The sequence below is a fragment of the Uloborus diversus genome, chromosome 8 (genome assembly GCF_026930045.1).
Source record: "Uloborus diversus isolate 005 chromosome 8, Udiv.v.3.1, whole genome shotgun sequence".
In the NCBI taxonomy this organism is placed as follows: Eukaryota; Metazoa; Arthropoda; class Arachnida; order Araneae; family Uloboridae; genus Uloborus; species Uloborus diversus.
Genome location: NC_072738.1, coordinates 84764740 through 84777580, shown reverse-complemented (window position 1 = coordinate 84777580; position 12841 = coordinate 84764740). Strand labels below are relative to the sequence as shown.

General features: G+C 31.7%; 2 protein-coding genes across 3 annotated transcripts in view; one reads left to right on the top strand and one right to left on the bottom strand.

The window, feature by feature from the left end:
* Positions 1-1079, top strand: part of LOC129228194 (golgin subfamily A member 4-like) — a 65398-nt gene extending 64319 nt beyond the window's left edge. For both annotated transcript variants that reach the window (XM_054862862.1, XM_054862861.1), the window contains exon 22: positions 871-1079. The gene's annotated coding sequence lies outside the window, so the exon portion shown is untranslated. The remainder of the gene's footprint in view (positions 1-870) is intronic.
* Positions 1077-12841, bottom strand: part of LOC129228195 (116 kDa U5 small nuclear ribonucleoprotein component-like) — a 52764-nt gene continuing 40999 nt past the window's right edge. The window contains exons 21-24 of the mRNA XM_054862863.1: positions 10857-11070; positions 7806-7959; positions 3937-4044; positions 1077-1213 (exon numbers count right to left, since the gene is read on the bottom strand). Of these exons, the coding sequence (XP_054718838.1) occupies positions 1118-1213; positions 3937-4044; positions 7806-7959; positions 10857-11070 (572 nt within the window). The 3' untranslated portion in view covers positions 1077-1117. The remainder of the gene's footprint in view (positions 1214-3936; positions 4045-7805; positions 7960-10856; positions 11071-12841) is intronic.

Genomic DNA, 12841 nt, shown 5'->3' with positions numbered 1-12841 from the left:
ATCAAAATACTTGTAAGCTTGAAGAGGAAAAATATTGTGCACCTGGTCCTATGCAAAAATTTATCGTTCTTTTTTTTTTTTTGTGTGTCACCAGTTCTTGGTCTATCAACCTCTTCAAAGTTATCAACAGACATAACTCATCAGAATTTTTTTTGTTTAAAAACTGTTTCTCTGTGTTATCTAGGTTATTCGCAGAATACTGAGGTAATTATAGAAATGGAACAATTTTCTGCAGTTAACCGGACCACCTTATTGAATGTGCACGTCACCAAGTTAATCCACATATAAATAATAGCCAATGATCAAGTAACCCGCTTGTTTCAACAATGAAAGTCGCGCTATGGCATGATAATTTAGTAACGTGTTTTGGTAATGTTAAAACATGCAGGGAAAGGCTTTTTTGTGACAAGGCTGAACTCGATCTGGTAACTTAACTGTTTTGCTGGTAGGACTTTCATTTTGAGAAAACAAAGAAACCAAAACAATTAACGATATCTACTGTAGTTAAGGGTTGAAATTTCAACCATCAAAATATCTCCAAACAGGTAATTGCTTTGTTGAACTGTAGAAACAAATTTTTTCACATGTCATACCATGATGGGCGATTTTCTAGTTGAATTAGATTTTTAAAAATAATGTGGCAATTAAAAAAATGCATAATTTGTAAAAGATAAATATGACATGAATTTATTTTTAATTTATAGCTAAGCAAAATGTTTCATCTAAAAGCTGAGCTCTGAGATTTTATGGCTATTCGAATGTTTAAATGACTCAATAGCACTGAATTACAACATCCTTTTATCTAGTGTTTTGAATATGTCTTCTGTATTAAAAATATCAGTAATAATAACTTGATAATTTTCTCTTCAGAATACTCGCTGGCTGAGTTCGAATAAAGAGTGATTCAAGACCTCGGAGGACCAACAGCTCTTCCACCTCATTGTCCTGAATTGCGGCATTTTTGTAAATCAGTGCATATACATACTCATGACGAATTTTTTAAAAAATCTTTGATTTCCAGATTAATATATTCATAATTTGAAAATGTTTATGTATTAAAAATCTTTATACACATTGTTTTGAGTGAATATTTACAGTTCATAGACAGATGATTTGATTACAAAGGATAGTTCAACATAACATCTTGTCTGGCAAGTTCCAACAACATAGGATCGTCGAAGAACTTGTTGATGCTGACATCTTCGCTAAGACCCTAAAAATGGGTGAAATAATTACATACACACATTTTTCCTCACAACATCCAAAAATTTAATCTACGATTTATAAATTCTGACCTATCAAAAATTTTCTGATTATATTTGATTAAGAAATGTAAAACATAGCATACAAATAATGATTAACGTAACAAAATTGATTTTTAAGGAGCCACAGTACCTTTCAAACATTTTTTTAAAATTTAAGTAAGTTTTATATTTCTTTGAAACCATAGCATGCATACTTATTTCTTAATCAATAATTTATTTTCGGAATTTAGAAATACTGCCTACTTTAAAAATTCAAAAAATTGAGGAAAAATTTCAATTTTTTAAAATTCTTAAGGCTTTTTTATTTTTGCACTAATTAAAAAAAAGTTTTTTGCCAAACGATCACTATAATCATCTCTAAAAATCTGTGCATTCATTTGCTTATGAGTTGATTAGAAAATTTTCTGTGATTAATTATGTAAAAAAATGAAAGTTTTTTTTTTTTATTTGATTTTTAAAGTTTTAACATGCTCTAAATATTTGAGTAATTTATAAAATGCTTATCCAATGCACAGTTTTGTCAAATATGTTATCCCAATTGCAAAAAGTGTTACTTTAAAGCTGTATCTTTAATAGAAAAAAATCCTTAGGGATTCTAATGACTTGAAAACAAAAAAAAAACCATTATCGAGAAAAAGCAATTTAAAGTTTTTCTTTTGTATAAGAACACATAGCGAGCATGGCCTAAAACCACTCATAACTTTTTAAATATTTGAACTAAAGCAATGAAACTTTTCCCCTGTGTCCAGAATAGTTTTTAGTGTTGAAATAAGCAATAAAAATTTTTTTGATCGTTTCATCATTTTTGAGGTACTGTAACCCCTTAACATGTTAAGTATGCTTCAATCCAGCAAGAAAACCTGTATCGTTCTTACAGTAAAAATAGAATATTCCAAGCCACCAATTATAAGATAAATAAATACCTTTCTGCTAAAAATTAAAAGCTAATAAATAAGAAATAACTAAGATAAGAAATAACTTCAAAAGGAAAATTTCAGATTACTGCAGACGTGTTTTGGCATTACAAGGAATGCCTTTTTCAATGCAAAAGAAATGAGTTGATGGCTAAAAAGACATCTGACAAAAGCTTTTGTCAGCCACCAAAACATATCCGCAATTTGGTCTTTTTGACTTAGTTATTTCTTATTTTACCAATTATAATTTAAATTTTGTGAGAAAAAGAATATTTTCGGTCTGAAAAAACAGACTAACAAATCGCAGAATTAAGTCCTTTCATAATGTACAAATGCATTGATATAATGATTAATCAGATAAATCTGTTTCATGTTTTTAGGTAAGACAAATAATAAGAAGGCTATGGCCATTACTATCTACATAAACTACTTCCTTCCGCAAAGATGGTCAACACAACAAAATGGTTAGTTAATACCGAAAACGGCCTCAAAATTTTAAAAATAAAAAAACTGGCAGAGTTGCTTTGTGGTTTTTGTGTTGGAAGAAGCATGCTCTTAAAGAAGAATGAAAAAGATGGGATATCTAGTACACCATCAAGCATATGCAGGGCTTAATTTGCATTGAGCTCATGGGAGCCAAACTCTTGCACTTTTAATTTTTTATGTAAATTTTAACACTTCAGGCAAAATTTATTCTATTTAGGCATAAAAATAAATTGTGGGAGCTCCTGCACTTCTTTTAGTTGAAAGTAAGTTTTGAGCTTATGAAATTTAGTATGTTGATTTATGTGAAAATAGCAATCTTGAAGCCGTAAGTATGGCCAAATAAATTAGACATCATCCAAGCACCAGAACTTTTTTAGTGCTCTGCAACTCGCATTAAAAACATCTAAAGAATAGTTTGCAAAATTAACCGAAATTAGATCATAAAATATCAATCAGCACCAAAAAGTGCTTAAAAACAAGATACTGAACTTGAAAACTACAAGTACGTATTATCTGTCCCAGTAAATTCAGTGTAAATCTTGGTATATTGAAATTTTAAGATTTCTTTTTTTTTTTAATTATTTTAAATTTTAGGTTTTTTTTTGCACCCAACTAAGAAATAGTCAGCAGATTTTCTCGAGAATATGCAATCTAAGTCAGGCTGTTTCTGTTACACTGATGAGATTGGGGCCTGACGTTGTCAAATACCCCAGCCCCCATCCTCCTGAGTACATAGAGCACTTGTTCATTACATCCCTGAGTTCCTAAGGTTGGTCATTGGCAGTACTACAAGTGCAGTTTTTTTTTTTTTTTTTTGAGACTTTCCCTGTTTTCAGTACAGTGTTCAAATTGTAGAGATGAATTTAGATTGTATTGCCATTTATCAGTTAATGTCCATCTTGGATTCAGGCTGGAATGGGGGCCACACCTTTCTCAAGAGTTGCTCCTTCCTGCCTTAACTCCTACTTGCTTTTCGAAAGGGCCTGTATCTCTCTCCTAAGTTACTTTAGCAATAACAACAAATAAATTTTCAAAGCAACACTAACATGGGAGGTGATTTTAACACTGAAATATAATGGTGACATAGTTATTTCCCAACAAACACTTATCCAGGTGACTTTTATAATTAAATTTATTTTTGAAAATGGCTATCAGACTAGTTAAAAATGTGATTTGAGCAGGAAATTTAACAAACTTGAAATATACTTTTAGCAAATATATATATATATATATATATATCCAGCTCATTAAAAAAAAAAAATAAATCTCACTTTTCTCCTCCTTGTTTTGATCATAAACTCTCTGGCCAGATGTGCAGCAGGCTGTGGTTCCAATGGTCGAATGACTATCGACTTATCCAATGGATCACCGGGGACAATCTATTACACATACACAAATAATCATTATTTGAAAGTTAAAAGATATACATAAAGATCAGGGATCATCAATTTGTTTTAATGAGGGTTCATTTCAAAAACATTTCAAGAGTGTGATGTTCAGGTTGGTACATTACAGCTATGTAGGTATTTAACTGCTGTTTTAAATTGGTGATTTTTTCTACCAAAAGGTGCATTTGAATACTAAATATAAATTCATAAATAATATACATACTTATAATTATCAAATTATTTTTATTTGCACTGAAGAGTCAAAACATAATTAACAGCTGCTCAACAATATGTTGCACCCTGTCCAATAATAGCTGTAACTCGCCTCGCTATTGGATGATGACTGGATATATGTTGTGTCTAAGCAGAGGTAGCTCAAAGGTGCAATATTCTAACATGTAGGAGTTTGTTCTTTTGGCTGCATTTTTATGAAAGACCAAATGGGCTCTATCGAATTAAGATCCGGTGAGTTAAGTGGTCAGGACATTAGCAGGAATTCATCATTATGCTTATTGAACAACTGCAACACAATGTGAGAGCTGTGACATTGAGCGTTACTTTGTTCCAAGATTTCATTTCCAGTTGGGAAGATAGAGGCCTTGTAACTTTGCAACTGATCAGCAATTATGTTCAGATATTCCGCAGCTTTCATGAACAGTTCTACCAAATCTAAGGGTCCCAAAGCCACCCATGGCAACATTTCCTAATGCTAACACTGCCACCACCAGCTTGTGCACAACCGGCTGTACACAGAGCCCTCCACCCCCCCCCCCCCATACGCACAGAAAAATCAAGTTAGTTATAACATCAGTCTATACTAATAATATAAAGCTGTAGAGTTAATCTCAGGAGCTATTGGGTCGAAGTGAAAAAAATTGTGTTGAATAGTGCATTCATTTAGGAAGGCCCTAGGCTATTTTTTAAAATCAGTTTGACCAAAATATTTGTAATTGCAAATTAAATGTTTAATTAATTGCTTAGTTTTATGAATTCCTAATAGATGGCAGGGATAGTTAACTCTTCAAGAGGGTGCTGGCCAACTGTCAATAGCTGCGAGAAACCATGCCCATGCTACGCTGTTGGGATTAGCGAGCAGATTTTTGAATGTTTTTTTTTTCGATGTTCAGGTACATAATTTGATTTTGTAGGATTTTTCTATTGGGTTTTGTTTTCCTTATTTCTTCAACATTTGTTTTTGTTCTTATAGTTGAAGATAGTTACTTATCTAAGTAAATAACATGATTTGTCGTATTATTCAATTGTGATTGTTCTTTATAATGTTTTTATTATTGCATTGTTTAGGCGAAACATTTCCAATTGCAGGGAGAAAAACAAACGCTTCACTCGCTAAAGGACAGGGTTACAGTAGCGCGGTTGCTTGGCGCGTTAAGCGAAGAACTGTGTAGTTGAAGGATTATTTTGAATTTTAAATCTCCTGTTAATAAATTTATGTGTTTTGAAGAACAGTTTTAAATTCCAAAGAGACTTTAATAGGTCTTTTGAAAAGGTCTGTACGTCTTTTAGTTGAAGAAAAATGATCAGTTCACATCAGGAGGGGGGGGGGGGCGAGGATTTTTTTGCTCAACAGACTTCCTTTAACTTCTTAGCAGGGGCATCACCGTGCGGGTACTGCTAGTGCATCATATGTGTGAAGGCGTCATACTTGCATTTTTCAAATATTAATGAACAAAATTTGCAATGAATTCTCTAAACAAAAATTCATTACCTAATTTGTTTTTTTACTTCTACTTTTAAAGCCAAAAGCTAAGCCAACAGTACCAAACTGTCACAAACTGAATGATTTTTGGAACTGGCTCCCAATAAATCATAACGATCATTATTTGGTTTAAGCACATTAATTTATGAAGAAAAAAATATATATATAAATGCGTTACTTTGCTTGTAATTTCAATGTAGAATGTATATGTTATGTATTTAAGGTTTTTATTCTTAAAAAGAATAAAATAGTCACGATTGAATTACTGAAAATAATAAGTCAGGGTCAGATTAAGGGAACGGCACATAGGGCAATTAAAATTTCTGGGGCGAACAGAAAGTATTTTCTGCTTGACGTCATGGGTCAGCCTAAACCTATCTTCTGTCTTGTTCCCAAGCCTGTCCCCCCCCCCCTACCTGTATGCACACACAAGGACTGAATTCCAAGAAATTTGGTGTGGAACTCTACAAAAGAGAAAATTCTAAATAGGTGTGTTCTCAGAATTTATAGCTGCTTCAATGATCCAAAGGAAGCAAATATTTTGGAGTCTGGGAGAGAGGAATATTTTTGAGAACTAGGAAAAAATGCAGAATAATTGCAATGTTTCTCTATTTTGACTGTCTATGATTGTGGATCTATGACACTCTCGCGGCACCCCCCTCATCTCATGGTGCTCAGGGCGATGGCCCTGCTTATCCCCCACTTCAGACGGTCCTGGCTTTTTCACCGTCATTTTTCCACTTTTTATAAGTACAGTCAAACCCCACTCTAGCAAACTCGGGATATAGTTTTGAATGGTTCTAACTGAAGTCCTATGTCATTAATGCAATTTTAGATGCTTGTAACAATCCCCAAATACTAGAGTCGGCTATAGCAATGAAAAAATTTCTAAAAGTTCAAGATTTTCATCCTTGGGTGAAAAACATCCCATCATTCATAAACAAACCTGTGTGTGCGTGTGTGTGTGATTTTAAAAAGTGGTTTTACTTCAAACAAATCTTATTTTTACAAAATTTTTGACTTAGAACATGTACAAAGAAGCTGTTTTGGTTTTATGAACTTCAGTATTTTTTAAATAATTCAAAAGCATTTGACGAGAACAATTTGAATGTAAACTTGTTTTGTGATAGTAATGAAGAAACAGAAGATATATTAGTCCTTGACCTTCGATATCTTCTCCAATGACAGCTGTCATAGTTTGAACAGTTTTTTTTTTTTTTTTGCAATTGAAACTAGAGATAAACATGTTGCAGATTTGTTTGCAATAGTTGACAAAAATGTTGACAAAATGCATGCAAAAGCCAAAAGCTTGCACCTGAAAACAACATCTTTTTTCCATGCTATGGAAAAATTCAAATTAAAAAAAAAGATAAAAAGGTAAACTTTTATAGTTAGCTTATTCTTGTTTACAAAATAATTAATAAATTTCACTTTGTTACTAGTGGAAAGATATTTAGCCAATTCAGGCTTTTTTTTAAATAATAGGATGTAGCGAACCCTTGGCTATAGCAATTTCTCAAGTTTTACAGTTGATGATTCGTTGTAGCGGATTTGACTGCACTACTAATGACAGATCGTGAATAACCCGCTAGTCATGCAGTTTTGGAGATACTTGGTTTGAGACTTTGAGCCATTGATCTCTCCACCATCAAATTCCCTTTGATCAGTTGCCTTTCTCATCATTCGCAAAAGTTAGAGCAAGAATAATTCCTTATCTTCTCTAGATTCAGTAAAATACCATTTCCACTGAATCACATGATCTCCACGTCATCCAGGCGAGTTCATTGAAAAATGCAAGGGGTAAAAAAATGTTTTGGCTCTTCTGTGATGATACATAATACATGATACATAATAAGATTCAAATTTCACTGCTTGGTTAAGTTCCGCACAAAATAAAGTGGCAGGATAGTCAGCTTAATATAGATATATTTTATTGTAACAAATTTGTTTTAGGAATTATCTTTAATCTTAAAAGTCCCAAAACTTGAAATCAACTCTTAAGATAACAAGAATGAGACTTTCATAAAAATCTTACCTGCCAGTGATGAAACACTGATAAACAGAAAGCTTGTCCTTGAGTGTGAGTTCTTAAATCAGTTTCAAACCCAAATGAGTCAATGGCAGGAATGAATGCTTTTATGGTATATAAGGGAGATCCTGGAACTGGAGCATCTTGAGTAACGTGCCCTCTGAAAAGATAACATAATACATAAAATGAACAGATTATGCATTCTTTATAAATTGGTTCCTGCAGAGTCTAATACATATTAACGTATACTTATTGTACGTTTTTCATTCATAGGCTTTTTCATGCAATCCCTTCAAAAACATATTAACAGTGCTTCACTGTATTTGTTTAACAGGTGTTGTTAAATTTAATTGTTCTGAAAAAATTTAGGAAAATTTTAACGGCAAACTGTTGGAAGTTATATATTTAATTATTTGCTATAACTTTATAATGAATCACTATTTATTTCATACTAGCCGCCTACGGCGACCAGCTGGTCCGCCTTTTTGCGCCAAGGTTGCCACCTTCGGCGGCTGCTTAGACAATTTAGTGACCGTATTAATCAATGTTTTTCTTTATATATCAATATTATCATTCGCCTTTTAAGCCAATGTTGACTTCTTCGGCGGCTGCTTAAAAATTTTTGTCGTTGGTATTAATCAATCTTTTTCTCGATACGTCAATGTTATCATTCGTCTTTAATGCCAAGGTTGCCACCATCGGCGGCTGCTTAAATAAATTTTGTGTTGAATAAAGTATTTTCTAGATCTATCTCCAGGTATGTCCTTTGGAATATTTTTAAAGGGAGGGGGGAGGAGAGGCACAAAGGGCATACTCTTCATGCAAATTTTGTCGGAAAATAACAAAAAGCACTTCCACTTTTATGTGAAAGCATTGTTTTTAGAAAGTCATGGTGTGTGTTTGTGTGTGTGTGTGGGGGGGGGGGGGGGGCTATTGATCCCCTGTTGAAGTTCCTCTATTTCTTTCTGTCCATCTACTGTATCCACCTCTATATTGGTCCACCTTTTTTTTTCTCTCAATCTATCTATCTATACGATCCATGCATATCTACCTCTGATAGTAATTAACAATCCTTTTCTATGTAAAAAAAAAACATTTTTTTCCCACTTAATATCATCTTGCTATCTACCAAATCTAACCACCAATCCCTACAAAAATCATGCGAAAAACCATGGGCTTTATTTATTCAGGGTGGCGACAGGAACTGTGAAAAAAAGTTCCCTGACTTTTCCCTGATTAAGTTCACCAAATTTCCCTGATTTACGTTACCAATGATAATGGTTTTCTTTCTTTGCTCTACTTGAAATCCATTGTATGTTTGTATTAAATGCAGTATTTTAAACATTTTAAGTTGTGTAAAGTTGTTGAACTAAAGATATATTTTTAAAAGATGCTACTTTTTTAATAAAATGGTTAAAAAAAAACAAAAAAACAAGAAAGTTTTTTTGGAAGGAAAGAAAAACCAACAAAACAGTATATTAAATTTTTATACATGGAAAGATTATAGAAAATTAAAAAAAAAAAAAAAAACAAACTTCACTTCCAGAAACCACTTAGCATAAGAAATTTAAGAAACTGTTAAAATTACTCTTAAAAACATATGTGTATTTATGATAGAACTAAAAAGTAATTGAAATTATTTTGAACTAAGTTTTCAAACAGTATAATAATTGTTGCAAGAATAACAATAGTGAAAGAATAGAAGTAATGTAGTTATTCTTATCCAACTAATTGACATATTTATGCAAAACAGATGAAACCATTTGACATCCATTCATAAGGAGCTTTTCTCTAATCAAAAATATAGGTTTTAATGAATGAATACAGCATTTTAACAATAAAAAAATAAAAATATTTACTTAAGTTCACAAGTTAACTCTATTTCAAATGATTTCAGTATGTAACGAAAAAAAATCTTAGATTGCTTTTGTAACAAACAACTTTGAATGCAAGAAAAAAAAAAGCAATTAGTTAATATCAAAATATATAGAAGAATACAACTTGGTTATAAAATTAAAAAATTACTTAAGTCTGAAGAAAAGAAAACCTTTATAATCTGCGGTGACAACAAATAGTATAACGGCAAAAAACAAAGTTCTTTTAATTGAAAGTTCTATTTTAGCAATTAAATTAAAAACTCAAAGAAGTAATAACTTTTAAGCTTTTATAGTATTAATTTAAAAAACCAAAGATTTCTTCTTGAAATCGTGATTACAGTACGCTAATTACTTCGAGACAGTGGGATAAAGGAAACGGAGCTAAGACATTAATGAAAGCTTCCTCTTTGCCTGTATGGTTGTTTATTTTACGTAACATTGAAAGCGTAAAAGGAAATTTCAAGCTAGGTAAAATAAACAACCTAACAGACACAGAAGCAATCTTAATAAGTTCATCCTGTGGTTAATAAGTAAGATTCAATACTTTGACGTTGAGGAAAAAAGATGCACAAATATGGGGCAGTGTATAATCGCACCTCATTAATTTTACTTTTTTCGAACAGATAATTGGCGGAAAATGCGTAGGGAATTAGAGTATTTAATTTTGTAAAGCAAAAAAAAAACATTTTTTTTCCTTCATAAAATTAATTTTCCCTGATTTTTTGTTATTTTTTCAAAATTCCCTGATATTTCCCTGATTAATAAAGTTCCCTGACTTTTCCCTGATCTCCCTGATCTGTCGCCACCCTGTTATTTACTTAAAATTGCATGCAAAAAAAAAAAGCTCTATGTTCCCCGTAGTGTGCAAAAAGCAGGACTTGCAAAACACCGCTTTTATTGAATTAAAATGCGCACAAATATTTGATCAAAAATAAATATTGCAAAACGTCCAGGAAAAAAAGAAAAAAAGTTGGAAAAATAAAGGTATGAAATCTCTGAACATTAAAAAAAAAGTGAAGAGAAAGCATACGATTTCAGTCAGGTCACATGGTGAGGAAATGCGGAACTCAGCCGGCAATGTTTACAGGTCGCGTCGCGTTCCGCATTTAAAAAATTGTAAAAAATAGTTGCAATAGTTTATTTTTGAGTTTTTCTTATCATTTAACTTGACTGAAATTACCTCCTTCGAGCTAAAACTGTATAAACTGCTGAAACACAGTCAGCTGGAGCTTGAACTTCAACAAAGTAATATGGTTCCATTAGTCTTGGTGTGGCCATCAAGAAAGCAGAGTAAGCTACTCTGCGAGCAGTGGGTATGATTTGACCTCCTCCTCTGTGGATAGGTTCTCCAGCAATTACAGCATCCAAAATCTTGAATTTTACATTTCTAATTGCTGAAAGAAGATGTTTAATCGATAAATATACTTACTATACACACAGCAAATTAGAACAGACAACAATTTTAAGGCATAATTGAACTACTATCAATAAATGCTATTTTGTGGAAATGGATCAAGGATACCCAACGTCATGTCTGTATATTTTATGATGCAAAATTTAAAATGATTTTTTATCCACATACGTATTTTAAGTTATTAATTACCAAACAACCTCTGGTTAGTACAAAATAATGTTTAAATAAAATGTCAATGTAGAAAATTATTCATTGTTGTAGATAAGTTAGGGAAAAATATAAATGGGAGAAGAATATTTATAACTGAATTTTAACAGAGCACAGATCCCGAAGAGGTTTTTTGGGGAAAAAAAGTAGGAAATAAGGAATCAAAAATCAAGAAAGTAGGAAAAAATATGATTACACACGTCAAGAGGAACCAAATTTAAATGTAAATTTCATTTCCAAAAGAAAAGAGAAAGTTAATAACATAATATACAAATACAACAGATATGATTACACACACACAAGGGGAAGCAATCAAATTTAAGATAAATTTTATTGGTAGGAGAAAAGATATTTACCTTTTATAATCTTAATAACATGCAGAAACCATGTTAAGAAAAATGGAAATGTATTTGTATATTCAACTTAAAAGTTAAATATACAAATACATTTAAATATTTCTTAACCTGGTTTTCGCATATTATTTAATTTTTCATGAGCGACAAGCAGGTCTTTAGCATCAGTGATATTCCCACCAATTTTTCTGAGGGTATACTCCCAGTAATCCATTATGCGCACTATGTATATACGATCATATACATAATATGTCATAATATGAAAGTTTTTTTAAGCTTGAGGGTATACGCTATGTGTCTAAAAAATGTTTGAGAGTACCCTATGGGAACACTACTGTTTAGCATGCCAAAAAAGGTTTAAAGTTTACTAATGCAAGTATGTTTGATTCATGTCGGTCAGATTTTCAAACGAAATAAAAAATACTTTTTTTTACAGCCCTTTTATTTATAAATATATAAATAAAGAAAGTAAATTTGGTTGGTTTGGTTAGATTTTTTTTTTTTTTGGCATAAGAACCTGATTGGCTATATTGCACCAAACGATTGCTTGATTTTGGAAAAGGTGCCAAAGAAGAGAAATTGTAAAAGGAGTAAAAGACTTTAAACTTGTAGAATTTGGAAACATTTTGCCAAATAAGCACACAAATGAAGTTTTAAATTTTGAATAACAAGCCAAAAGAATAATCAGAAAAACAATTTAAGAGTAACTGCAGAATGTACACTGTGATTTCATGTACAATCAGCAAATACATATAAACTGGTGGAAAAAATATTTTTCTCAATTCAGAGTATTTGCTCAAAAACTATTTGGTAAAGTGAAGCAGGGGAGAGGGGCAATAGCACGTTTTCCCCTTTCATAAACATCTGCTTGAAAGAATTATATATTTTTTTTTTATTGTTACTACTTGCTTTACTTATTTATTTTATTTTGACTTAATTTTGTTTTTGAGATGTATTTTCACAAAATATTACCAATACCAACATTTTTTAAAAACCTAATTAGAATAGAACCTAATTCATACCAAACTCTCCAAAATGAAAAACAAAAAACAGTTGCATTGAACAATTTACTAACTATATTTAAATAAAAACTCATACTATCCAAAATTAATTTACATTGAAATGCCAACACAATCAAATGCTTCACTATACAGCAACTGGAAAAGAGTGATGAAAATGTTGTTAAACTTG